At 54.9% G+C, this 25675-nt stretch overlaps 1 protein-coding gene across 2 annotated transcripts in view; it reads right to left on the minus strand.

Moving 5' to 3' along the window:
- The window catches only part of PIK3C2B (phosphatidylinositol-4-phosphate 3-kinase catalytic subunit type 2 beta), a 66477-nt gene that overhangs the window by 17857 nt on the left and 22945 nt on the right, over positions 1–25675 (minus strand). For both annotated transcript variants that reach the window (XM_036272604.1, XM_036272602.1), the window contains 21 exons: positions 23618–23718; positions 22874–23028; positions 22463–22583; positions 19046–19157; positions 18845–18924; positions 18405–18468; positions 16976–17122; positions 16305–16338; positions 15201–15396; positions 14093–14215; positions 10721–10888; positions 10045–10156; positions 8751–8893; positions 7312–7500; positions 6039–6132; positions 5791–5885; positions 5182–5362; positions 4359–4466; positions 3642–3734; positions 2715–2844; positions 1397–1533 (listed from right to left, as the gene is read on the minus strand). In XM_036272604.1, coding sequence (XP_036128497.1) covers positions 1397–1533; positions 2715–2844; positions 3642–3734; positions 4359–4466; positions 5182–5362; positions 5791–5885; positions 6039–6132; positions 7312–7500; positions 8751–8893; positions 10045–10156; positions 10721–10888; positions 14093–14215; positions 15201–15396; positions 16305–16338; positions 16976–17122; positions 18405–18468; positions 18845–18924; positions 19046–19157; positions 22463–22583; positions 22874–23028; positions 23618–23718 — 2583 coding nt within the window. The remainder of the gene's footprint in view (positions 1–1396; positions 1534–2714; positions 2845–3641; positions 3735–4358; positions 4467–5181; positions 5363–5790; positions 5886–6038; positions 6133–7311; positions 7501–8750; positions 8894–10044; positions 10157–10720; positions 10889–14092; positions 14216–15200; positions 15397–16304; positions 16339–16975; positions 17123–18404; positions 18469–18844; positions 18925–19045; positions 19158–22462; positions 22584–22873; positions 23029–23617; positions 23719–25675) is intronic.

Raw genomic sequence — 25675 nt, forward strand, 5'->3', positions numbered from 1 at the left:
GGCTCTGGCTTGGGTGACTGCACAGACAGTCATACCATTTACTGAGAGGGAACACACACAAGTCAGTTTCAAGAGAGGAGAGACAAAAAGCTGAGTTTTGCCCACACTTTTTTCTTTTTATCCTCACCCGAGGACATTTTTTGATACTTTGTTCAGATGGAGTCGGAGGGAGAGAGAGAGAGAGAGAAACATCGACGTGAAAGGGACACATCGAGTGGTCGCCACCCGCACAACCCAACCAGGGCCAGGGACAAACTGCAACCGAGGTTCGTGCCCTTAGCGGGAACCGAACCCGGGTCTCTCTGGACCGCAGGCCAACGCTCTAACTGCTGAGCCAAACCAGCCAGGGTGAGTTTTGCCCACACTGAGTTTGAGGTTTGGGTGAAACACAAGTGAGATGTCCAGCAAGCAGGTGGCTACAGGGTGCACTGCTCGAGGGAGGGAAGCGGGAAGAGCTTTGGGAGGCATCAGCATAGGGGTGGTAGTTAAAGTAAGAGGTGGTGGGCTGGCACAAGAAGAATGCAGAGAGTACAGCAGGTCAGGAATTAAACCCAGAGGAATATCAACGTTGAAGTCCATTTAAGATCATTTAATTCGATGTTCACTAAACAATATTCTGATTATAATTTGTCCATGGAGGTTTTGCCTCAAGGATAAAATGTATTACTCAATACAATTAGTATTTGGATCCCTTTGGAAGTTAAATTATATAAATTAGCATTCTGGCTTACAGTCAGTTTCCTATGAGTTTGGTTATTGTGACTTGTTCCCTCCCCTAAACTTAGGTAACCCAGAGACTAGAGCCATGAAACTGTGGGCCAGCCATGGACCCCACACAGCAAGCCACCAAGGCCCTACCACCCAGTAAAGCTCCACCCTTTTCTATCATCTCCATCTCCTACCTAACCTCAGTCTTGGCTTCCATTTACAACCTTGCCACAAACCAGCTCCATAACTAGGAATAATGGAGTGACTCTTAATTCACATCTATGAAAAGATGAGTTGGATTAAAATGATCTTTAAGGTCTCTTCCAACTCACTCTTGTTCTACAAAGTACTGAACCCCTCAGAGGGCACAGAAGAACTGAACAGAATCCATAATTAGGAGAGATATAGACAGGTTCTCAAAAGTTGGCCCCCTTCTCCAAAGCACAGTCCACCATGGGAACTCAATGAAGGCATCCCAGTTGGATACCAGGAGATTTTTGGTCAGCTTACCAGTCATCTGACCCACCCTTAGACATCTGGATACACCAGTCAACCAAGAAAGAATGTTTCTTTCCTCCCAACACAGCTGAGCTGTCTTCTCTGAGCATGTGCAGGTCATATGGTAACAGAGCACTGTGCCAGAGCTGGGCATACCCACCCCAGCCTTGTCTGCCACTCCCAGTCCTACCTTCTCGTACTCGTCCTCCCCAGGGTTGTGCTTCTGTAGCCAGTCGGCCAGAGGCCGGTCCTTGAAGGAGCCGGTCACCCCGTGCTCCACCTGGATCTTGCGCAGGGTCTCAGCATTAGGGATCATCTCCACCATCCCTGAGAGGGAGGCACCGTGTCACTCTCCAGAGCAGAGAGAAGGGACTGTCAGGAGAGAACTACAAGCACTTTGCCGGATGCTTCTCTCTAAATTAAACTCTATGGCATTTGGACCTGGTCTGACAATAAGGGGAGCAGATCATGGTTATTGTGACTTGTTCTGCCAAAGGATGCCATCCCCCAGGTCTCACGTTCCGCATTGCGACTCTGGTTTCTCCTATTCATAGCTGCTGCTTCTTTTTGTTTTGAATTTTTATTCTAGGAATGTTCAAATACATATAAGCATAAAGAAATGGACCATGGCCCTGGCTGGTTTGGCTCAGCGGTTGGAGCGTCGGCCTGTGGACCAGAGAGTCCTGGGTTCCGTTCCCGCTAGGGGCATGTACCCCCCCCCCAAAAAGAAATGGACCATGGCCCAGACGGTGTGGCTCAGTGGTTGAGCATTGACCCATGCACCAAGATGTCGCCAGTTCGATTCCCTGTCAGGGCACATGCCCAGATTGTGGGCCTGATCCCCAGTGGGGGGCAGGCAGGAGGCGCCAATTGATGTTCTCTCTCATGGATGTTTCTATCTCTCTCTCCCTCTCCCTTCTGCTCTCTCTAAACATCAATAAAGAAAAAAAAAAAGAAAAAGAAAAAGAAGGAATAGACCATGTACTCACACATAATCACTGCCCAGTTTAAAAAATTATCAACACTTTGCTCATCTTGTTTAATCTGTTTCACTCACCCAACACTGCTGCTTTGGCCCCCTGGCTGGAGTATTTTACAGCAAATCCCAGACATGTCATTTCACACATAAATATTTAAAGTACAACTAAGAAGGACAAAACCACCATGCCATTATCACATCCAAACATTAACAATCATTCTTTAATCTCATCTCATCTCATCTAATCTTACCTAACCCAATCCATATTCATATTTTCCCCAACTGTCTCAAAAAATATCTTTTTAGAGTTGATTTGGTTGAATCAGGATCCAAAGTCTACAGAGTACATTTGGTCCTCCTGCCTTCTATTTTTATTCCACTCCACAGCTTCTAGTGAAATCATCTTGCCCTTTCCATGTTTCCTGAGGCGCACACAGTTGGTGTTGGGAATAGGCAAAAGGACAGTAAGCAAAGGGCACCCCCCACCCTACCCTCCACCTGTTCACAGCCCCGCCCACTGCCAACTGACCTCTCCCCCTTCCAGTGGAGAAGCAGCGGAAAATCACCATGCGCATGTCCAGCCCCTCCTGGACCCAGATCTTGCTCATGATGCGAATCATCTGCAGGGTGAGCATGTCCTGGCGAAGGTCATCCCCACACTGGAGGGAGGAAGACAGTGATGACCAGAACCATCTCTACCCCCTCCCTTGGCTCCCAAATATCCCAGGAGGATCCAGACTACAGTGACAGGGAGGGACTGTCCAGTTCTCCACCTCTGACCTGCCCACTCAGCTTGTACCAGATCAAACCACCAGGGAGGAGCCACGTGGTGTTTCTGCTCTTCCCCAACCCTACATTCCCATCTGAACTGAGGTCAGGTTCCCCTTCTTCATGCAGCCCTTCTGACCACCAAGCCTCTCTGAAAAACTTGAATGTTTTTACCTTGGATTCAGAATTTACACACAGCATATGCATATAAATATAAATAAATATAAATACATTTCGTCTCCCCCACTAGATTACATGCCTTGAAACGATCATTCACTTCTCCAAAGCATGGACGTATCAGTTAGAGGGTCTATGGTTCAACTAGTCCAACCTGCACCTGATATATTAATTTCAACACCACGGCCACACAGTCATTCAGTCTTTGCTTGAATACCCCCAGGGACAAGCAGATCACTGCCTTATCCTGCCATTGTAGGGGTAGCTCTGCCTCTTGGAATGTGCTTCTGTATATTGAGCTATCAATTGCCTCCCTACATGTCCCACTCTCTGGGGCCACACAGCATCAGTCTATTTCCTTTTCCACCCAATATATGGTCTTTCGTATATTAAAATCACGGCATGGAATAGCAGAAAGAACTGGCCTGGGCTCCTTCTGCCACCCTTGGGCACCCTCCTCCCCTTCTCCCTACCACCTCCATCCCACCAGGCTTGAGGGAAATGTCCCCACCTTGAAGATGATTCTGATGTTCTCACCCAGGGGATCCACATTCTGGAAGGAGAGCTTGAGGGGCACTGCATTGGAGTTGAAGTAGGAACAGTCCTGCCACAGTAGAGAGAGTAGTGACGAGGGTCAGGGTGGTCCACACCCAGGAAGGAAAATGGCTGTCTGCTTGGGTAGAGCTGCCTCCGGTACATCTGCTCACGGTTTCTTCCAGATGTTCCCAGGAGCCCTCACACTTTCCCTCCTTTCTGACCTTCGTCGTCTATGCAGCTTGTTACGACCTCAGCTTGAGCACCTGGTCTCTCATCCCTTCCGTTCATTCTGCACACAACTTACTAGTGCTGTGACTTTGGTGAGTTCTGTGTCCCATCCCTACCTCGGTTTACTCCTCTGTGAAATGGGGCTCCCAACAGTAGCGACTTCCCAGAGTCGTGAGGATGCAATGTGATAACCAGCACGAAGCACTCAGAGCAGTGCCAGGAGCAGAGACCGCTCAGCTCCACCAGCCCGGCTTCAACCCAGCGTCATCCCAAGACACTTACCTAGCGCCCACCCTGTCCCTCCACCCTGCACAGCTGTTAGCGTTGTCCCTATGCGTTAGGGTTGGGAAGAGACCCCACACATGCCGTTCTTCCTCGTTTTTCTCAATAACCAGGTCTGCGAGAACCCCACCTCCACTGAGCCCTCCCCACTCCAAGAGCCCCAAACCCACTGGTCACTCACCCTCGGCACGATGCCCTTAACCAGCAGACTGGGGCTGAGTGGCAGGCGGCAGGAGCCATTGAGGGCAAAGAACTGTTTTACCTCATCCAGGCCTGTGCGGAGGATCCCCTGGGAGGGACAGGAGGAGGAAAAGGAAGAGAGCGAGGTGAGGGGCCCATAAGCCCCGCTCAGATCCAAGCCTCTCCCCAGGGCTGGCACCCAGCAGTAGCTGGTATGAAAACGACCCTCTAAGAAGTATGGACAACCTCCAGGAGACCACGAAGAAGGAAGACCAGCCCTCCCATGTCCCAGCCTGGGACAGCGCTTGGGCAGCAAGCCCAACACCTCAAGAGGCTAAATGATGAGTGAACAGCCTACGGCGGCCCCCAGTGAACAGAGACAGCAGGTGGCTCAGTCTGCCGCCAAGAAAAGCTAACAATATGGACTTGACAACCTCTCAAATTCTAAATGTTAGCGAGAGGCACGTTAACATTTGTGCAAACAGATAAAGGTGCCCTCTCTGGTGGCAGCAGCCTCGAGCCACGGCTCAGAGCATGGTGGACAAAGTCCGCCTGCCTTCCAGCCCTTGTGCCCCCGACTGGGTGGCTCCTGTGCAGCGGACAACTGTGCTTAGCCTCTAAAGCAAAAAGTCAAATAAAAATTGTAATGCTTTGCAGCACAAACAAAACCTATCCATGGGCTTTATCCAACTTGCAGACTGTCAGTCTGTGACCTGGAGCTTAGAGAGTCACTAAATCAGAGAGGGTCAAGGGCTTAAGAAGTTCATGATTGGCTGCAGAAGTTCAGGACCGGAAGTAGGTAGCAGCAGCCTCATCCCACTCACCTGCCTTGCAGAGGGGGTGGCCTCCCGGACCTGCTGGGCCAGCTTGGCCAGGGTGTTGACCAGCCAGCACTGGCGATTAAACTCCTCTCTCAGCCCCTTGCCGCAGCAGCACAACAGGGCTGCCAGCAGATACTGGTAGCGGATGCTGAACTGGGAGTCCTTGAGGCCGTCCTTCAGCAACCTGCAAGGCCAAAGGAGCGGGAGTCAGGCCACTCAAAGGATCACAGGCAAGGGTGCACGTGTGTGGGGAGTCAGACCCCACTCCAATCGTGGAAAACCCACCCCAAACCTGGGAGGACAGCTCATACAGAGACGGTCACCCGCATCCCAGTCTATGCCCGCTCTGCCTTAGAGCTCCGACACCCTTGGCATCTGCTTCTCCTTTCTTTTCGCCACGTGTGGGTGGGTAGGAGGTCCAGGGAAGATCCTCGCTGTGCTACGTGGTGGTGGACTGAGACACTCTGAGCATCGGGCTGGCCCAAAGCCACACGGTAAGTCAGCAACATACTGGAACGCAGGAGGCTCAGCTCCCACCCTGCACGCCTGGGAGTGGGACACTCCAGGGGAAAGGACCCATGTCTCCCTCCCTCCTGTGGCACACAGCTTTACCAGAAGAAGTAGTGAGTCACTCTCAAGTCGGAGACTGCCCGCTTTAGGAGGAAGCGCACCAAGGGGCTGTCCAGGTAGCACTCATACTTTAGGGCCTATTTAGGAGAGAGGGAAGAGGAGGCTAGATGGACTGCCCGCGATCCACACCTACCACTCTCTCCACCCCAGGTTCTCAGGGGCAGAATGCAGACCAGCATGGGGGCTTGGGGTGAGACCACCAGAACTGGGGGGCAGGCCATTCCACCCACCTGCACGAGCTGGGGCAGGTAGTCCAGCAGCTCGGCATCCGAGAGCGAGCCGATCCACTGGACAGCCATATGCCGCACCTCCTGGTCCGGGAAGCTGCAAAACAGAGCCCAGCGCCCTGACCACCAAGCCCCAGGCTCTGAGGACCGGAGCAAGCCAGCACCCTCACGTCAGAAGCATGAGGGGAGAACAGCCGATGTCCCCCAGACTCGGCCAAAGCCATCGGAAGAATCCTTAGCACCTTCTCTGGATAGCAACTTCAAGAATGGCCCTGCCCCCTGGGCAGAGCTGGACTCAGACCACGGATGAACAGGAGGGTTGTCATGTTCCTTCCTCGTGTGACTTAAAGAAAACAGGACAAAGTCCTCAATCCCACTCCCAAAGACCTCTTCCTTGACTCCCACTGTGCCGGAAATTCCCCCACCAAAGAGCTCTCGGAGGGTTAAAGCATTCTTGTGTCTTGGTACCATCCTTTAGTGCCAGTCTTGCCAAGTGAACAACAGAGAGGCATGGAGTTTTACAGAAGCCCGAACACCTTGGCAGAATTCATTTAGCAGAGCAACACCATTGCCTCAAAAAGTCCTGAAGGCAAGTCAGGACGGAGTACACGTTAATTTCTGAAAAGGTGAGGAAAAAGCCAACAACACTGGGCACCATCTGAGAAAGGCAGCCTGGCGGTCTGAGGGGACGAGCCTTGTGTCCCCAGAGAACCCCTCAGAGGAAAGAGGACTGTTGAAGTAGGACTAAAGGAGAAGGTCTGGGTCACACGCACTCGCCCAAACTCAGCCATGGTGCAGGGAAGGCGGGACATTTCCTTACATGTAAATGTTGCCTCAAAACAAAACAAAAAAAACACATAAACAAACTTTGGGCTCTAGTTAATGATATTCATGCTAAAGTATTAGGAGGGAGTTATGATGCCTGCAATTTACATCAAAATGCATAAAAAAATTAAGTGGACTGGTGGATGGATGGATGGATGGATGGATGGATGGATGCACACACAATAAAGCAAATAGAACAAATCCTAATGGTTAGAATCCCAGTGGCGGGTGTATGGATGTCCACTATAAAATGCTCCTTTTTGTTATACCTTGACAAATGTTCATAATATAATATTGGGAGGAAATGAGACAATGACAAAGTGGAAAAGCCCTGAATTTCCAGCCCCACGTTGCCACATTCCCCAGGGCTGGCTCAGGTCGGCGATGGGCAGTGCCAAGCCCTGGCTTCTGCAAGGACACCTGGTCAGTAGAGGTGGGTGTTACAACTCACGTGGCATGTAGGAGCCCCAGGGCGTCCTGGTGGTTCATGTGGGTCCACTGCTTCAGGAGAGCATAGATGTCGGGCAGGCAAGCCCACTCCCAGCTGGGGGCACTGGCAAGCACCAGGGGAAGTGAGCTGACCTCCGAGTGGCAATAATATCGCTTCTCCCACAAGCGCTTCTTGTCAGCATCAGTGAGCCTGGGGGTGCGGGTAGCAGGGGGAGGTGAGAGAGCAGTCAGCCCGAGGGTAGGGTCCTTATTCTCCAACAGAATGCTGCACACTCTCCAACTCATTGGTCCCCCAGCTTTGCGGCACAGCACAGTCACCTGAGCTTTGGGAAATCCTCACCCCCAGGCCGCAGCCCACACCGATGAACTCCGAATGTCTGGGGAAGTGACTCTGGGTATTTTAAGTGCCTAGTGATTGGCATGTGTATAGGGAACCAGGGCCCAAATCTCATCTTTGATGCTGACTCTGGGACATCTCAGACCTGGGGAGGAATCCAGGGCCAAAGGCATGGAATTTGCTCCTCCTCCTAAGGATGCCCTTTAGGGCACCACTCCCAAGGAGAGCCGCCAGAGGGCAGTGGTCCCACACAGCAGGGTCTGGGTAGCTCAGAGGTGTCCTGGGGCTTCCTAGGTCCAGCTGGAGGTTTTATAGGATCTACAGCTAATTAGGTCTTGCCTGAGATCAGGTGTCTAATGGGAGAAGGGAGCTGACGGACTAATGAAGCCAGGGGTCCAGCAGAGGAGTGGGGGTGGGGGAGGTCTGCAGTTGCTCAGCTACTCTGGCTGCACGGGGTGGGGCAGGACAGGAGAGAGGTGAGCCCTGTCTCTGCCTGTCCCCACCCACAACATACACAGGGCAGGGCAGGAGCCAGAGAGCACACACAGAGCAGGCATCCCAGCAGCTCCTCCAGGTCCTGATTCCTCAACCCCTTCTCTAATCCTGTGAGAGAAGCAGCCCAAGGATGAGATCAGCTTGGACTCGCTTCCCTCTGAGAGCTGCCAGCTTGCCTTGACACCTGATCCCTTTTGGAAAGTGACAGGGCCAGAGAAGCGCAGACTGTGGGTACAGAAGGGACGGGAGGTGGGGGCAGGGTGGTGCAGTCGCCGCTAGTAGTAGGCAGTTGATCTGCGGTGTGAAGCCAAAGCTATGGTCCTCTTGGCAAGCTGAGGCTGGGCCAGCTTCCCAGCACAGGGATGGGTATTTCCAGATCTAATCTCCGGACCCTGACTGCTCCACATTGGCCAGTGTCCAAAAGGCCTGGGGGCTGCCCTCAGCAGAAACCTCCTTCCACCACTCCCTGTCCTGGTGGCCGTGCCCGCCCTATCCCACCTCTACTCCCAAAGCAGAAGGGCATGGAGCTGGGAGGTGAGAGAAGTCAGACAGAATGTGATAGACTTAGTGGGGCCCGAGCCACACCTGGGGGACGCCCTGGGCCTCACCAGTACAGGGACTCCTTCTGCATGATGTTTTTAAGCACACGTTGGTCTTCCTCCCGGAGGCTGCCGAACTCATAGCAAGGACTGAACTTGTCCCCAGAGGGGTTGGTGAACTTGATGCCAAAGGCCGAGGTGGGGAAGTCAATCTGGGGGCGTCCCAGAAGCAAGGAGAGAGAACAGGCAGGTGAGAGGGGCTGCCACCCATCGGGTCGCCAGCTTCTTTCCCACACCGCACTCCTGCCTTCCTCCCTCCCTTACCCTCAGGTTCTTTGTTTAGGAAATAACCCTGTTAAACGTGGTGCTCTCTCAAGCCCCGCTCAGCTGTAACTTCCAGCAGAATAAGAGAAGAAAGTGAGGAGAGCGGAATAAAAATGGGCAAGTGAGGAAGAGGTTGGGCCGAGATGCCTCTAGGTGAGGGACCAGCCTCAGGCCAGGACTCTGAACAGAAGTGTCTCCAGGCTGAGCCACTGGAAGCCTCCAAGCCGAGGTTGGGGAGCCTTCAGTGTGGTCCGGGAGGGCACTCCGCCTGGTAGGGGTCAGACACATACAAGGTGGGGGCCCTACCAACTCTAACGCCTGTGACCCGGGGTTCCCTGCTCTATGCTGCTGGATGGCCATCCTCCCAACTGAGTGAGTCAGTTCTCAGAGGGGGGTGCTATGTGCCCTCATTCAACAAATGTTTACGGAACCCTATGTGTCAAGCATTGTTCTATGCCCTGGGCACAGAGTAGTAAATAAGGCAGAAACCGTCTGCTCCGTGAAGCTTTCACTTCGTATCTCTCAGTCCACGTCCACTTCGACGTGCCACGTTCCGTACCACAGCACCCCACGACCACAGAAAGGGGAGCCGGAAACTGGTAACCAGACCTTGGGCCTGACCACCTCCTCCTCCTCTCCCCATGAGTCCGTGTGCCTGCTGGAGCACCGAGTGACTGCTTCAGGGAGGGCGTCCCCTCAGGCCCCAAGAGGGGACAGCTAAGACTTTATCACACTTAGTGCTGTGAGGGTTCAATACAAGCGGCTCCAAGGAGTTGAGTATGGACGGGGAGGGTCTCAGACCTGCCGTTAGGCTCCTTGAAATCAACTTTCACCTCCAGGAGATGGGACCGATCCCACAGAACTCACCTTCCCGCTCTAAGTCTAACCACATTCACCCAGTTGCTGTCACGTCATCATCCCATGCCCAAGTTCCAGCGCCTTCCCCTCCGTCCCAGCCCAACCTCAAGGAAAAGCTTGGAGCTAACTCTGGTGCGGTGCTGCTGGTGGGTGGCAGGCAGGACCACAGCCGGGCTCTCACCTGCAGGATGACACTGTCCGGCTGGTGGAAATTAGGTGTACTCCAGCGGGCCGTGGAGTTTTCCTGTGTCGCTGGCCATAAGCCCAGAAGCTTCCGGCCACAGGTTAGGATGCTAAGGAGGATGGAAGGGGGGGATGAGCCAACAAACCCAGGGGCGAAAAACATGGAGTTCCTCCTGCTCCCCAATCCAAACATCTGCCTTTGCTACTTGAAGCCACCACCCAAACCCTCTGTCTCGTTCTTCCCCAGACCACAGACTTTTTCTTCTTCCAAGTCCTAGAAAAGTGCCCCTCTTCCAGGAAGCCTTTCTGAGCAACCCCAGGCCCTGGTGTGGATGACCTGGTGGCAGGGATGCCTTCCTAAGATAGAGAGCCGAACTAGATGACCTTTAAGGTCCTTGCAGTGGCCACACCAGATGGCATGTGATCCAAGCATTGCATTTTCATGCCCCTCCCCAACAGTCGTGTGCCACCGGTCCTGCCCAGTAGCTCCTGGTTCCATCCGTGGTCCTGGTCACTAATCCTGCGCCTTGGTCCCTTCCACCAGAGCTGGGACCCTCTGGGCTCTTCCAGTGAGCCAGCCCTCCCGTTGGCCGTGGCCAGTGCAACAGCCAGGCCCTCTCTGTCCTCCTCCGTCCCTTCCAAGGCCAAGAAGCGACCGCCCGGGGCTCACATACTGCCTGAAGTTGAAGAGTGGGGTAGTGACCCAGCCCAGGGCTGCAGGCACCCTCCGCTGCTTGCCGGCCTCTGAGGAGCTCCCGGGTGGGGGGATGGGCAGGGCATAGAGAGTGGCACAGAGCAGCGTCTCCCTGGGCAGCCGGTTCACCTGCACTGGGAAGCAGATCCTAGGGAGAACAGGAAATGACATCAGAAGGTGCTGCCCCCAGGGCTTCAAGGCCCAGGAAGTCAAGCCGAGGCTGCCCACTCGGCCTCCCTCTCAGGATACGGGACACACTCTGGGGAAGCCTTCCTGCAGAACAAGGACAGTCCCAAACTGCAGGTTCAGCTTCCACTGGATGCTCCCAAAAGCACATCTGGTGTCTTCGCAGCCTCTCAGAAAGGTGAGGCAAACACCCCCTATCGGGGGGCTACCCGTGCTGACCAGATAGAAGTCGCTTGGCCAGTGCCATCTCCGAGTCCAGGTGACTACAGGTCCCATACTGTAAGCCACACACCTTCCCCTGCTTTAGGATTTCTGCGGAGGACCACCAAGAAACTGCTCCTTTGACAGTCCTTTTCCGTTTAACAATCCCAACCCTTCCCCTCATCCGGCTGCTGAGATCCACAGGAAGCAGCAGCGTGCTCTCTGCCCTCGTCCTCCACCCCCCCCCCACCTGTCGGTCTTCTCCCTGTCCCCTTAGCCTAATCCTGGGGACACAAGATGGTTTGCTCTCATCCCAAACATTCTCAAAGCCAAAGGGACACAGAGAAGGGGCTTCTCAACGAGAGGGGGTGGGGCAGAAGGGCTGAGCCAGGCAAGCCTTCCCTCTCCCCAGCCCAGAGGTTCCCTCCCAGGCTCCTCTGAATCACCCGCCACGCCCTGGTCAGGATAAGGGTGGGGTGAAGCAGAGCTGTGGAAAGAGGGAAGGCCCACATTACCTTTGGAGAAAGCTGTCCCTGGGCCAAAGTCCACACTGTCACGCCCTTCTGGCTGGCCCAGGGCCCATCAGCTCCCCGGGCAAAGGGAACAGGGTCAGAGCAGCCACCCCCGAGGGCAGTATTTTCATGGTAAAGCAGCCTCCCTCCATGCTGCCCCTCACTCCTCCAGGGGACTCCTCTCCACCCAAGTGAGGTCCTCCCGCCCTCCCAGGAGACTGGCAGAGCCCTGCTCTGTCCCAGCTGCCTAGGGTGGGGGTGGGGGCGGCTATAATTAGGGCCCCTCCAGCAGCCATCGGACATGCCTGGCTGGGGGTGGCAGAGCCCGGCTGCTGGACCTATTTTGAGAGCGAGCTGATCCCTGTACGACTGCAGCGGGAGAGAGAATCAGCTGACCCCACAGCAAAGAGCAGAGGGAGCTGGGCTCGAGCCCTTTCTTCTCACCCAAGAAGAGGCTTCCTGCCGCTTGTCAAAGGAAAGCTGGACGGAGGGAACTTTCTCACTGAAATCACAACCCATCGAACCAGCCAAGGCCCCGTTCTCAGTCCTTGAGTACACCTGGTATTCCAGGGGTCGGTCAGGATCCTCAGGAGGTTAGCTGCAGCCCTGACATGCCCCCCTGCCTGAGAAACCCCTCCTTCCCTCTGCCACCTGTTCCTCAATGTCGCATCACCTAGCAAAGGGCTGCCTCCTCCAGGAAGGGTTCCTGGCATGAGCCCATTCAGTGCTGGTTCAGCCACTCACATCGACATCTACTCACGCCTCTGCACCTCAGGTTCCTCACCAGTGCAGAGGAGCACACAGCTTCACTTGTGTGATGTGTGTATACACGGTCTGCATGCTTTCTGCTAGGTGACACTATGGCTACTGCACTAGACGTGGGCGACACATAACCTTTTCATGCACAAATATCCCCATGTATCACACGTCACTTTGTCCATCACTTGGAGCAGGACCCGAGAGGGCTCCCTCAGCGAAGAAGACAAAGAAGAAAGCACTTATCATGTGCGAGGTGGTGTGCCAAGGACTTGACCTGCCAAGTCCCAACTAGTCTCAAACAATCCCAGAGGGCAGAGCCTACCACCATGTCCACTGTGGACTGAATGACCTGCCCAGGGTTGCACCTACAGTAAAGATGGGAGGGTGACCATACTCAAGGCCTGTGTTCTGAACCTTTCATCTTCTTCCAATGCCTCAGTCTTCAACATGAAGATGCCAAGAGGTCGCCCCTGGGGCATCTGGATGGGCAGTGCTCAGATGACACCCTGCACAAGGCTCCGGGCAGGGCACCAGCCCTCTGGGATTCCAGGCAGACTTCTCAGACAGGGAGCGAAATGAGACCCAGAGAGTAGGCAGGCTGAGGGACCTCTGATACTCTATGGGAAAAGGGTATAGGGCCAATTCTGTGGGGTCTGCCTGGCCCGGAGCACTGTCTAGCACCCCTCCTTTGACAGTGGAAGTAACCAAGGCCAGAGAAGGCTGAGGGGGTGGTGGCACTCACAAGACACTCACTGCAGCCTTCCTGTCCCCAAGGAGGCTCTCCTGCCCTGGCAGCTATTTCATAAAAGGACTTGATTCCCCACAGGAGGGAGGGGCTGCCTCCCCAGCTGTCCACCTAACGTGACCCGTGCCTCCCAGCATTTCCACAGACTCCCTATCTACCTATTCGGCTTTCTTGGCCTCCAAGGACCCTTCTCAGTCCCTCTAGTATGCACTCTAAATACTGAAGCAGTGGTTCTGCTCTGCAAATAGAGACCCAGCTGCAGTGAGTATGGGGAAGTGAACCTGGGCAGCAAGCGCGGCCTTATGACTGCCTGGAGGAGGACCAAGCACAGCGAAAGAGGCCCAGGCAGGCAAACACCTGCAACCCCACTTCCTTCCTGCTCCGCTCGGCTGACGCCTACCTTCCCGGCAGCAATTTCTCGTTGAAAAAACGCTGATTAATATTCTCCTGGGCTTATGGCTTCATATTTATAACTTATCTGTCCATGGCAGTCCCACAAATGCCACTGAGTTAGGCAAATATCCCTGCTTCACATTTTGAGAAACGGAGACACAGGGGCCAGAACTAAGCTGAAGGACAGCCTGCTCTCCGTGGCTTCGAGCCCATTACTCTTTCCTCCAGACAACCGTCCCCTCTCCATCTGTAAGTGCCCTCTCTCTGTTCTGTGGAAACTTGGGGAAGAAGTCAGTGAAACTTTCTATGGGAGACAAGATCCAAACAATGAATTATCATTCAAACCACCAATGAACACTGTACATGACCCTTCACGGTTCACCAAGAGCCTTCAAGGACACTTCTCTTTGGCGTCTGCTAACAGCTGGAGGGGAAGAAGTTATATGTGACCCCATTTAAGAGTTAGGGAAATAGAGACTGAAGAGGTCAAATGACTTGTTTGGTTAGGGCTGGCGACCCCACCTGGTTCATTCCAGAGCCCGGGGGTGGTGCTTACCGCTGGTCCCAGATGATGAGGTGAAAGAGGTACTTGGAGAAGTGAGCCCGCCGGGTCTGCAGGGGGCTGCACAGCTCCTTGCCACCATGGCTGAGGGAGCAGGAGAGGTAGAAGTCTTCATAGCTACCAGAGAAAGGGAGCAGGTCAGGGTGCTCAGCTCCCACACCCCACCTCAGTCACCCCACCTACTCCATTTCCCTTGGTGAAACTCCTCTGGGTCTCTGGGGACTGTAATGCGGGGTCACCGGATGGGACAGTCAGATTGGATTTGCAGAAGTGTGCTCTGGGAGAAGCAATTTCATCTGGGGCCCTCTGCCCAGTTTCAGGCTCCATGTTGGGCCATGGGTTTTCTCCTTTTCCCATGGGGCAGCAGCCATGCAACCTCCTCCTTCCAGCGAGCTTCAGCCCATGGGGTCGGGTGTGCATGTGTGCACATGCGCAGGTGAGGAGGGTGGGGGATGAAAATGACATCTGCCCACTTGAATGCCAGCACATGGGGGTCCCTGTGGCTCATGACAGGTGCCTGACAGCAGAGGTCAGAGAAGGCCCCAGTTTCCCAGGCTGCCTCCTTTGTTCTCTGCCAATCTCCTAGAGGAATACATTAAGTGAGGAACAAAGAGAGAAGGGGAGGGTGGGACAGGAGGGGTCCGGAAGGGGGTGGTTGGAGCCAAATGCCTATTCCCCCAGGCCTTGGATGCCGGGGACCCTGCAGAGGAGTTGAGGATTACCAAATGAAGGAGCCTCTCCACACCCACCACTGCAGGCCAGACAAAGGGTCACCTCCCACCTCCCCACCCCCTCCCATTGTGCATCTGCAGGGAGTGCAGTCATTGGCCGTGGGGCATGCACGGGATCTGGGAGGCAGCCATCTGTCACCAAGTCTCCATCAGCTGGCCTTGGACGGGAGGGGGCAGGGATGCCAATGCAGCCTGCACTGAGCCAGCACTAACAGGGAATGGCAGGTCTGCCCGACTCCGCCTCTTCTCCATTTCCTAGGAGACCTTTTCTCTCCTCCAGGACGTTCCAGCCCACGTCCCCCTCAGGCACCACGATGCCACCTGGAAGTCAAACTCTGCTCCTCCCTACAGACCATCAGCCCTGGGCTCACCTGGCAGCCCAGGTGATGGGAATGCGGTGGGTGGCGTAGACGGTGAAGGCCAGAGGCCCAGAGAAATGGCAGGCCTCCTGGACCAGATCATGCTTGCGGCTCCCGTGAACGGCCGTCTGGAAGTCCGCATTGAAGGTGCTGCAGTACAGCTCCACCAGGTCCAAGATGGCCGCTGTCAGGGCTTCCACGGCCTTCTCTGTGGAACGAGGGGTCAGGAGCAAGAGGCGTGAGGCCTCAGCAAGCCCCTCTGGTCGCCACTGCGCTGGCCAGGGTGGAATACCCGGGGAAACAGCCCCCAAATGCCAGTTGCTTTTCAAGTGGCCATGACCAAGCCCGCCCATCTGGGGTGAAATGAGAAAAACGCGGGAGCATGTCATAAGCTTCTCCTAAAATGAAAGATTAAATTTTAAACATTGTCCTTGTTTTTACATGCTGCAACGTGAGAAATGATAAATGTTCTTTCTTTTAGGAAATAGTGGGAACCGTAATAATTCGTTACTTTTAAAAAGTCATTGCTTGGCAAAGTAAAAGCGGAAAATTTCTATGTCGGTCTCCAAAATAATACTTTTTGGGACATTTTATTGGTCCATAAAAACCCAAAGGCTGGAAATCGCGAACCGAAAATCCCAGAATATGGGCTTTGGAGGGCAAAGTTTTGCTTGAAAGACTCAAGGGAGAATCCCGGTGAAAAATTCTTTATCTCCTCCCCAGACCCATCCTAACTCAGAAACGCAGGAGGTGTGAGAGACTCAGAGAATAATCACAGCCTCTCCCAGGGAGTTTTCCCATCTGGAACCCAGGGCTGACTTTGCGTTACCACCCCCACCCGCCCACTTACCCCACCTCGTCACCATCTCCCAGGGACACCACAGAAACAACTAGTAAAAATGATGAGAAAACATTCTGTGGAAAGGAAGGTGATCTCCAGCTGTGCCCATGCCTCATGCAAACACACACACGCACACGCACGCGCACACGCACGCGCACACGCACACAGGCAGGCCTGGACCCCGCAGTCAGGGGCCAGGAAGCACAAGGAATCTGGGCAGAGTCTGCGGTTGTTAGCTGCCCCTCCTGGACAACGGCCGAGAGCAGTTCCCTTACCTCGGTTTTCCCTCACAGCCAAGACGGTGGGGTCCTATGGGGGAAGAAGGAGAAGGAGGGGCGCTTCAGGGCCTCAGCCGTTTCCGGCACAGCTGGACGAAGGGCTTTTCACAGCTGTGCTCATTTGGACCAGACTCGACTGAAGTTTGAGGAGCAGAGATTCCTCGGGGAGGTCGAAGTAATGGTTTGTAGCAGATCCGTGTAATGGACAGAATGAGCCAGACCGAGGATAAAGTCACTGTGTCCACCCAGATGAGACACCGACTCTCAGGACACTCCACTACAGACCCAGTTCCCCTCGTGCTGGGCCTGGCTGCACCCCACACAACCTCCCACTGTGGGCTCGCGAAGCCCCTGGCCTGGGGAAGCTTTGCTCCTGCACCCTGATGCATACGCAAACTCCCAGGCAATACCTCAGTGACTGAGTAAAGCCTCTCCTGGTCTGGGCTCCCAGCAATCAGTCCCAGGGGGCAGACCCTAGCCCACCCTCAACCTCTGAAAGGGGAGACACGCTTGGTATCCATTTCCCAAGAAGTCTTCTGGTTAAACTATTCAGACATCAAAGATAGAGGTGGAGAGAAGAGCCTGTTAGTAGCTGGACAGCTAATTACCCCGTTGCCTGTGAATATTCCTCTCCTCCTTCCCCATGCTAGCCATCTGGGCCCCATTACCTTCTGAATTTTCGGCTGCACGCGGGAGGGGCAGGGGGGCAGCTGGTTGAGAGCGCTGGTGATCTCGGGGGTCTCCACGGCAGCCAGGGCGTTGCAGATGGCCTTGACGGACTGGACCACCCTGTCGGCCTTCAGCGGGAAGTCCCCCTGTGAGAGGAGGCACAGGGAGGCTGGCAGGCTAGCGCCTGGTGGAGGAACGGGCTGGGGGGACTGTGGGCTCATGACCCTCAGGAGTCACCAGTGGGATCCATGCTTCATTTTCAAACATCCAGTGTCGGTGAATGCGCCATGCCCACGTTCCCAGTTCTCTGAGCCTCCTCGCACTCCCAGCTACCGCCCAGCTACTGTACAGACACCCAGGGGAAGTAGCGAGGAGGCCAAAGAGACCACCCTGGGGCGCCACTTGCCCACACAGCCTTACTTCCCCTACGACCACCTAGAGAGCCTAGGCAGATCCCGTCTGGGTCGAGCCACACCCACTCCTTCCCCCTGCACTTGGGCTCCCGTCAGTCTCTCATCGGAATTCCCTTACCTGTTCCGCCCTGATTACCTACCTACATTCAAATCATGGACCAGCTAAAGGCCAGCCTCCTTCCCAGGCAAAGCCTTCCCTGGCCAGTCCTCCTCCACTCCTCTCCAAGAGCCCTTGAAGAACTCATCACCACCCTGTCCGTCTACCACTAGCTTTATGTTACTATTTCAGACCAGCCACTAAGAGGGGGCTGGACTCGTGCAGAAAAGGGGTTCAGAGAATGACCCCTCACAGGAAATATTCAAGCAGAGGCTGCCAGAGAAGGGACTGTAGCACTGGGGAGAGGTCTGAACTCCCCAAAAGGGAAGAGTCCATGACCACTGCTGATTGAATCATGAGACAAGGTTTTGAAGATTCCCTATCTGATTTTTGTTAGCTTCGTAATGTTTGGGACAAATGTTTATTATCATGGTTTCGAGGTTTCAAAACCTCTATGAATCCAAGTAAGGAGAGCCCTGGCCCTTCCCTGCCTCTGGGACCTTCCACATCCTCATGGTTTTCCATCTGTGACACCAGAACCTCAGAACTTCCCAAATCAGAGGTTCCTGGACATTCAGTGCCCACAGGACATGCTCCAGTGAACATCCAAGTACCACAGCTGGGTGACAACTCAATGCCCCTTAGCTTTGGAGATGCACTACTCCAGAGACAGGGTTCAGGACACGGTTCATGACCACGTCTACAAGGATCAGAACCCCTCTCCACACACTTGCCAGCTACCCAACAGCCAGCAGTCTTGGTTTGTCCATGAGCTAGCAGAATGAAAAGAAGTATTCTCCTGACAAATTTTCAATGTCTACTCTAGATCCCTTCTAGGGCTGGCTGATCCCAGGAGGACGGGGGGAGAGGTTGGAAGGAGCTTGGGGGCAGCTGGGCCACCCCAGGATCTGTACTTACATCAGCCAGTAGGAAGGCATCCACCTCATTGTGGTAAGTGTCAAACAGAAGACTCAGGGCCTGCCTAGGAAGGTGGGGGCAGGGAAAAGTCATAGGAGATGGCAGGACAGACACCCCCCCCCCATGTACTGTGCAACCCATTCTCTCCCCCCTTTTCCACAGCTCAGGAATCTGACCCTGGTTTAAAGGAGTTCCCACTCCCCCACATGTCCCATGAGGACTGAAGGGTGGCAAGTCCTTTACTCTGCCACCTCTCACATGGAGAAGGATGGCAAAGAAATGTAACACACCTGGAGTGGGCATCGACCCCATAACTCTTGGGTCCGATCCCCAACACCTGCCAAAAGCCCTGTCCCTGGCAGAAAGGCAAGCATGGGTGTCTGCTGGGTTCCCCTCGGAGTTCCTGCTTGGCCCAAATCCAACATGGCACCCCCTCTCACCTGCTGATGGTCTGTTTGACTGGCCTCTCTTGCAGATGGACAAGGTAGTTCAAAGAGGAGGGGCTCTGGTCATCATTCACCTGTGTAACAAGTGCCTTATTCAGGGAGGGGTGGTGCCTTCATCTCAACCCAGGGCTCCTACCCCACTCCCACTAACTGTGTTCCAAATTCCCTCTGCTCCCCCTGCTCCCCAACACGAACCGTCCGGGCCAGGTCGCTGCGTACAGATTTCTGCTCCATCAGCTGTAGACGAATGTCAATGTCAAACTTGCGGCAGTACTGAATGTACTCATGGCTGCCCAGGGCGTGCTTACTGGTGGGACAGAGGGACAAGACCATTAACATCCTGGGGACTCAGTGGGAGGGATGATGTAGACCTGAGCCTTGGGAAGAGAGACACAGGAGGACAGGGAGATGACCCAGAGCTAGTACTTGTGTTGTGCCTCCTACCTTGGCTCCTAGAAACGTCGTGGTAGAGCTTGGGGAAGGAATGGGTCTGTCTAAAGAAAAGCCACCTAAGACACTGGGAATACTTTCCCAGGTATTTATTATCTGTACTGTTATCGGTAGTTCACTCTGGGGTGGGAAGTTCTGGTGGGACGAGTAACAAGGGACTTCTTGGAGGGTAGTGTTTAAACCCCATTCCCTTGGCTTTGGTGTATGGGACATGCTGAAATTCAGCCTGTGCTCAGGGTTGGGCGTGGAGCTCAGTGAGTGACACTGTTCCCCTACTGAGGTCCTAGGTCTCCCACACCCTACTATTACCAACTAGGGTGTTGAGATCAACCCAGTAACCCAGCAAAATTCCAGGTCTGTTATCCCAACACCCATCAGAGGTCTGCTTCTGCCCTGGACGGGTAGCTTAGTTGATTAGAGTGTCCTGCTATGCCAAGGTTGTGAGTTTGATCCCCAGTCAGGGCACATACAAGAACCAACCAATGAATGCATACATAAGTAGAACAACAAATTGATGTTTCCCTCTCTCTTTCTTTCTTTCTCTCTCTCTTCCCCCACCCTCCACAAATCAATAAATAAAAAATTTTAAAAGTAAAAGGTCTGTTTCTCCCCTTCCTCTGTGGCTCCCGCCTGATTGTGAATAACTGTATAAATCTCTACAGACATCCTAACAGATACCTGCATGCATGCCATTCCCACTGCTCAAGAGACCCCACCCCACCCAGCCTCAGAGAAGGAGGCCTAGCAAGTCCCTCCATGATCCAGCCTCTTCCTCCTCCTACATCACACCTCAGTCAAAAAGGAAACCCAGAAGAGAGGCAGAGTGAGGCCCACCTGCAGCCAGCTCTGCAGGCCTGGGCTGGGTCCCAGGAGCTGAGGAACAGAGGCCGGAAAGGGACTTCCTTCCTCAGCAGAGCTGGGCCTCTAGGCCAGCAAGGGAGGAGAGAGGAAGGAGTGAAGGGGAGGGGTATATGCAGAGCCGACAGAGGTACCCAGGCCTGAGGCCAGTTAAAGTGAGGTTAGGATTTAAGGGGGTTTTCCACATCTTGAGGGGCCAAGCCTCTGTCTGACGTAGGCCCCAACCGGCTAAGCCTGAGCTGCAGCGAAAATCTAGGGCTGGAAAGACGGCCCTGGGGCAGGTCTGGTGGGAGTACCCTGGAAGGAAGGAAGAGTGTGGTGTGGTGGTGGGGTGGAGGTGGGGGGCAGGAAACCCAGCCCTCCCCAGAGACTGTCTCAGGGTTCTTATCTGAGAGCAGCCTGCATCCTGGACCCGACACTCTCCCTGGCATTGGCCCCTTCTGCTACGCTCAGATGGGAAACCACAGGGCTTCCTTGGGAGCTGGCAGCTTTCTGGAACCCCACGAGGGACCTTTCCACCCCACCCCAGGTAGCTGTCTTGTGCTGAGGGGTCTGGACTTTTCTGTTGGTGGGAAGGAAGAGGAGAGACTGGGTGGAGAAGGAGAGCTCCTGGACAAGAGTCGTGGACACAGGTCCTCTGGGGACTTGCTCGCCCTTCTCTACGGAAGGCCTCCCATGTGTGCATTCGCGTTAGAGTGGGAGAGGCATGACCCAGGACCATCGAGCCTGTTCCCCCTCGCCCTGAGCACGCCACCTGGGTCTTGGCAGGAAGTTAGAACTTGACAGCTTATCTACCACCTCTGGACTCAAAGACGAGGGGACCAACAAGGGAAATCAAACAGTATCCATCTGATCTGATCCCCACGAGTTCCTCTCTTTGGACCAGTCCTTCCCTGCTAAGACTTCCTGGTGGCTCACTGGGTCATCCTCACATCCAACCCTCACTACATTTTGTGGAAGAAACTGTGGGTCAGCATTTCACAACTAGGAAGTGCAAGTCAGAACCCAAACCAGCCACACTGATGTGACCTGCTCTGTCCCTTGTCCCCTTAGGACAGTGGCCGGCTGCCCAGGCTGCTCTCTAGGACCCCTCTCATTTCTCCAGGGGAAACCAAGGACACCGTGAACCCTCTCAGCAGCATTCCCTGGAGTTGTGCTGAGTGGGACCAACCCCTTTCCTTTCCCAGTTGAAGGCACAGAGACCAGAAAGGGCCCACACATCCCTCAGGTTATAAAAACCAGCTGAGAACTGCTCTAGCCATAGACCAACCATCCTTGCATCTAAACCTGGATATAAGAGAAAGGGCTGTCCTGGCCGGTTTGGCTCAGCGGTCGGAGAGTCGGCCCACGGACCAGAGAGTCCCGGATTCGGTTCCCACTAAGGGCACGTACCTCGGTTGCAGTTTGTCCCCAACTCGGTTGGGGTCATGTGGGTGGCAGCCACTCGATGTGTCTCTCTCACATCAATGTTTCTCTCTCTCTCTTCCTCCCTCTCTCCCTCCTGCTCTATCTGAACGTAAGTGCAAAAATGTTCTTGGATCGGGATTAAAAAAAAAGAAAAAGGAAAGAGCAACTGGTGGCACCGAGAGGTTCTCCTAAAAACTACGACACGGCTCCTTGTTCCCCACCCCCAAGGCCTGCTTTCGTGGGCAAGATGCCACTGGGAGCCTGGGGAGGACAGCAGACCTCTGTGCCCCCGAGGGTGTAATTCCCCCTCTCCAGCCAGAATCCAGGGTCCTAGGGAAGTGGAGGGGACTGCCACCGCCACAGCAGCCTGTCCGGAGGCTCCTGCTGCACAGGGCGCGGGGAGAGGGCTGGCAGACAGCCCCGTGAGGAGGCTAACCAGCAGCACACCCAGCGGGGAAAGGCTTGCTGGCAGGGGCGGGGGAAGAGAGCAACTGTGATTTCTCCCCCGGGTTCCGCTGGGCACCTCTGCCCAGTCCTTCTTCTGCTTCTTGCTATAAGGGCACCTCCCATAATCTAGGGCAGGAGGAAAGCCACACAGTCTCCCCACCATGTCTCACACCTCTCTCCACATGCAGGAGTCTGCAAGCAGATATGACTGAGCCTGCCTAATCCCCGCTCCAAGCTCTTTCCACAGATTTGGCTCAGGAAGCGGCCAGCCCTGCTGGAAGACGGGGCTCCTGGAAAGTGCGACGTGGCTGAGAGAGCTGGAAAGCAGAGTCCGGCGTGGGGCTGTGGGGAGGCCGCCAGCCCCAGGCCCGGAGCCCAGCGCCTCCCGAGGAAGCCCCGACAAGCCTGAGACCCAGGGGGTGCGCATCCTAGCCCCTCCAGTTCACTCACTTCTGCAGGAACTCCTCCAGCCCACAGGGCTTCAGCACAAAGTCATCCACATCCACACCCCGCAGTTCATCATGGGTGTAGCACAAGGTCTGGTAGATGAGCAAGTCCACAGTGGAGGAACCTGTAGGGGAGGGGGCAGGGCAGCAATGATGGGGGTGTCGGGGTAGGCGGGGCTCAGCACCTACCCTGATCCCCTATTCCCAGCTGAGCGTGATCCAGCACTCTCACCAACCAGACAAAGCGGCTTAGGGTTGGAGGAAGAGACCGTGGAACTAGAAGCTGGCTCCAGAGCCAGCCTCCCAGAGGAGCTTCCTTACTGCCCATTAACCAGGCCACACCACGGGGTGGGAACCAAGGCCAAAGGATCTCACCCCACTTCCAGGTAGGCTCGCCCTCCTCCCCCTAACTTACAGTTGCAGGTAAAAGTGAGTGGCTCCCGCAGGCTGTCACACAACACTGTCACCTTCAGGTTGACCTCATCCCCAAGGTGCTCTGGGCTCGTGGTGACGGCACTCCAGACATATCCAGTGAGGAAGTAGTCTTGGATAGTGGAGCCAGATCGAAGGCTGTGCAGGAAGAGAGGGAGAAGGACCCTCGCTGTGCCTTCAGAAGAGAGCAGTCGAGAAGAGGCCTGCTGGGACCCTCCCGCCCTGAGGCCCACGGGCCCCTCTGTCCCCAGTCAGCCTGGCCCTCTGCAGTCCAGGATGCGGGCCGGGGGAAGCAGCTCTGGGAACCGTGTTGTTGATACATTTGCTACAGTTGCACAATGTTCCCCAGGTGGACAGTAGGGGTAGTTCTGAGCTGACGCGCTGAGTGCCATGGGCCATGGAAAGGTTTCCTGAGTCCACTTCCTTTCTCATCCAGCTCCAGATAGCTCTTATCTCATGGGGGGGGGGGGGGGTTGCTCCTCAGGGTGACCAGCATAAAGCAACTGGAGTAATTTGACTGTTAATTCGAGGCTTTCTAAATTTTGTCACATCTAGGAAACTCCTAAGGTGCCTCCATCTCAAAAAGCTCGCAAACACCCTTTATAGGAAGCATCCCACAGCTCTGGGTCAAGATATATTAAATGTGGTTCTTCTTTCTTCCTAGAAAAAGGTGACCCTCCTCCCCAGCCCCCACAACCCTTCACAACCCCCATTCGTGAACTCTTACATATCCAGCATGTGGCAAAATGCAGCAACTTCCTCGTCTCTCTCCTCTGAGACCTCGAACAACTCATGGCCATTGGCGACGGCGTGGGGCCGGGAGACCACCTTTGAGAGAAGAGCAGCTGACTCAGAGCCTTTCCCCTCGTGGCACCGCCCACACACTGCTCCCAGATCTAAACCATCAAACTCTACCTAGGCGTTCAACATTCAGTGAAGGGGGCACAAGACAATATGGAAAATCCTGGAATATATTTATCTGCTATCCTAGGATATCAAGAGCCAACTTGAAAGAGAGAACGTGATGCTCTAAGTCCAGAAGCCTAGGTAGAATGAACAAGAGTCTGGCCAGATCTCCAGAGAGGGCGGTTTCTAATAAGCTCAATGCAGTGGGGGGTGGGGGGGGGTGGGGGGGGGTTCACGGCACTGCTGCGCCTCTGGGCTGGCTTTCTGGGGGTGCTCCCAGAGGCTGGCAGGGGGCTGGGCTGTTGTTCCCGTCCCACCATGGAGGCCAGGAGAAGGGTTGCCCAAACAGTCCCCAGGAAAGCCGGGCCATGGGCAAAAGCCTCAACATCCACAGTAAGCTCTGGGGACCCAAAATAGAGAAGACTGAGAGCCCTTAGACAGAGACAAAGACAGACACACATGCCTTCTCGGTCAACACTGTTTGAGGGAGAAAGTGTCAGGGTAGCTTTCTGGCTAGCAGAGGACCTGGTAGGAGGCTTAGCTCCTCCTGACTCCCAGCTCTTCCGGATCTGGACAGCTACAATGCCAGGGAACCTGCCTGAGCCCCACTTCCTGTCCAAGACATGTGTGGCGGTGGGAATTTTCTCAGACAAGACCTAACTGACTCCTGCAGTCACAGGCTTTCATTCACCCATGACGAGTGCTAAAAAAGCCCTCTGGCTAGGTCTGCAGCCCAGCCCCCAGAGCAGGAAGTAGGGGAGCTGGTGCATGACAGGTTTCTGCCTGAGGGGCCTGCCCACAGCCACCAGGCGAGGCCACCCCAAGCGAATGAAGCTGCATCTGGGATGGAGTGGCCGCAGTAGGTGCCAACACCTGCTTCCGGGAAGCCCAAAGCTTGGTGCACACACAGCAATGCCTCCCCTCTCACCCTGCCTCTGGCTAATCTCATGCCCTCCCCAGCCCTCAGGCGAATGGCAGCACTGAGCTCATTTCAATATCCAGTTTCCTCTGAGTGACCCTCTCCTGTTAGCCTTGCTCCCCTGGGTGAACAGGGAGGGGGTGCAGAGTGGGGTGGGCAGCAGTGAGGGCAGCTGGCATGTGAGGCCCTGGCTCTGCCAAGTTTGTGCCTGGGTCCTGGTCAAAACAATAATACCATTGTCAGCAATTAACCCATAAAAGCAAGAGCAAGAAAGAGACAGAACAACAGAACGAGACAGAGGAACAGAAACAGATACAGAGAAATAGAGACAGAGAGAAGAGAGGAAGGCAGAGACCAGAGTAGCTCCTGAAGGCCATTTTCATGCCCTTTCAGTGCCACTCCCTGGCTCCGTAAGAAAACAAAGCCACTTACGTTCACCCTGCTGGCAGGCCCCGGAGGCATCCCTCGGTGCTGGCTGGGGCAGTCTGCCAGGCACAGGCTGGCAGCAGGGGTACCAAGCTGGCACTTGGAGCCAACCATTTCCAGAGCTGGCTCCACAGGCCTGGGACAAGGAGGGTCCCTCTGGCTGGAAGCCCGGTGAAGGCGGGGAGGTGGTACAGGCCGAGGGCCTGAGGGGTCCCCCCGCCTGGTAGGATGGGTCCCTGCACCAAGTTGAGGTGGTGAAGACCAGGGCCGCATTTCCCCACTAAGAATGGGCAAGAGCGTGTGCTCTGCCCTAGCTTCTTCAGGGAGCCCCTGGACCGGGCTCCCTCTCAGAACTCTGAAGCAAGCAGGGGATGAGGGGCAGGGGGGAGGAATGGAGGAGCAGGAGAGGGAGCGACAGAGGTGACCACCTACCAGGGTGGCTGGACCAGGCGAGCAGGCCCAACTCTGTGAAAGGAACTCAGAACTGGGAACAGGACTCTCCCTGTCCCTATAAATAGCAGGAGCAGCCCCACC

This window comes from Molossus molossus, unplaced genomic scaffold (assembly GCF_014108415.1).
Source record: "Molossus molossus isolate mMolMol1 unplaced genomic scaffold, mMolMol1.p scaffold_m16_p_20, whole genome shotgun sequence".
Taxonomy (NCBI): Eukaryota; Metazoa; Chordata; class Mammalia; order Chiroptera; family Molossidae; genus Molossus; species Molossus molossus.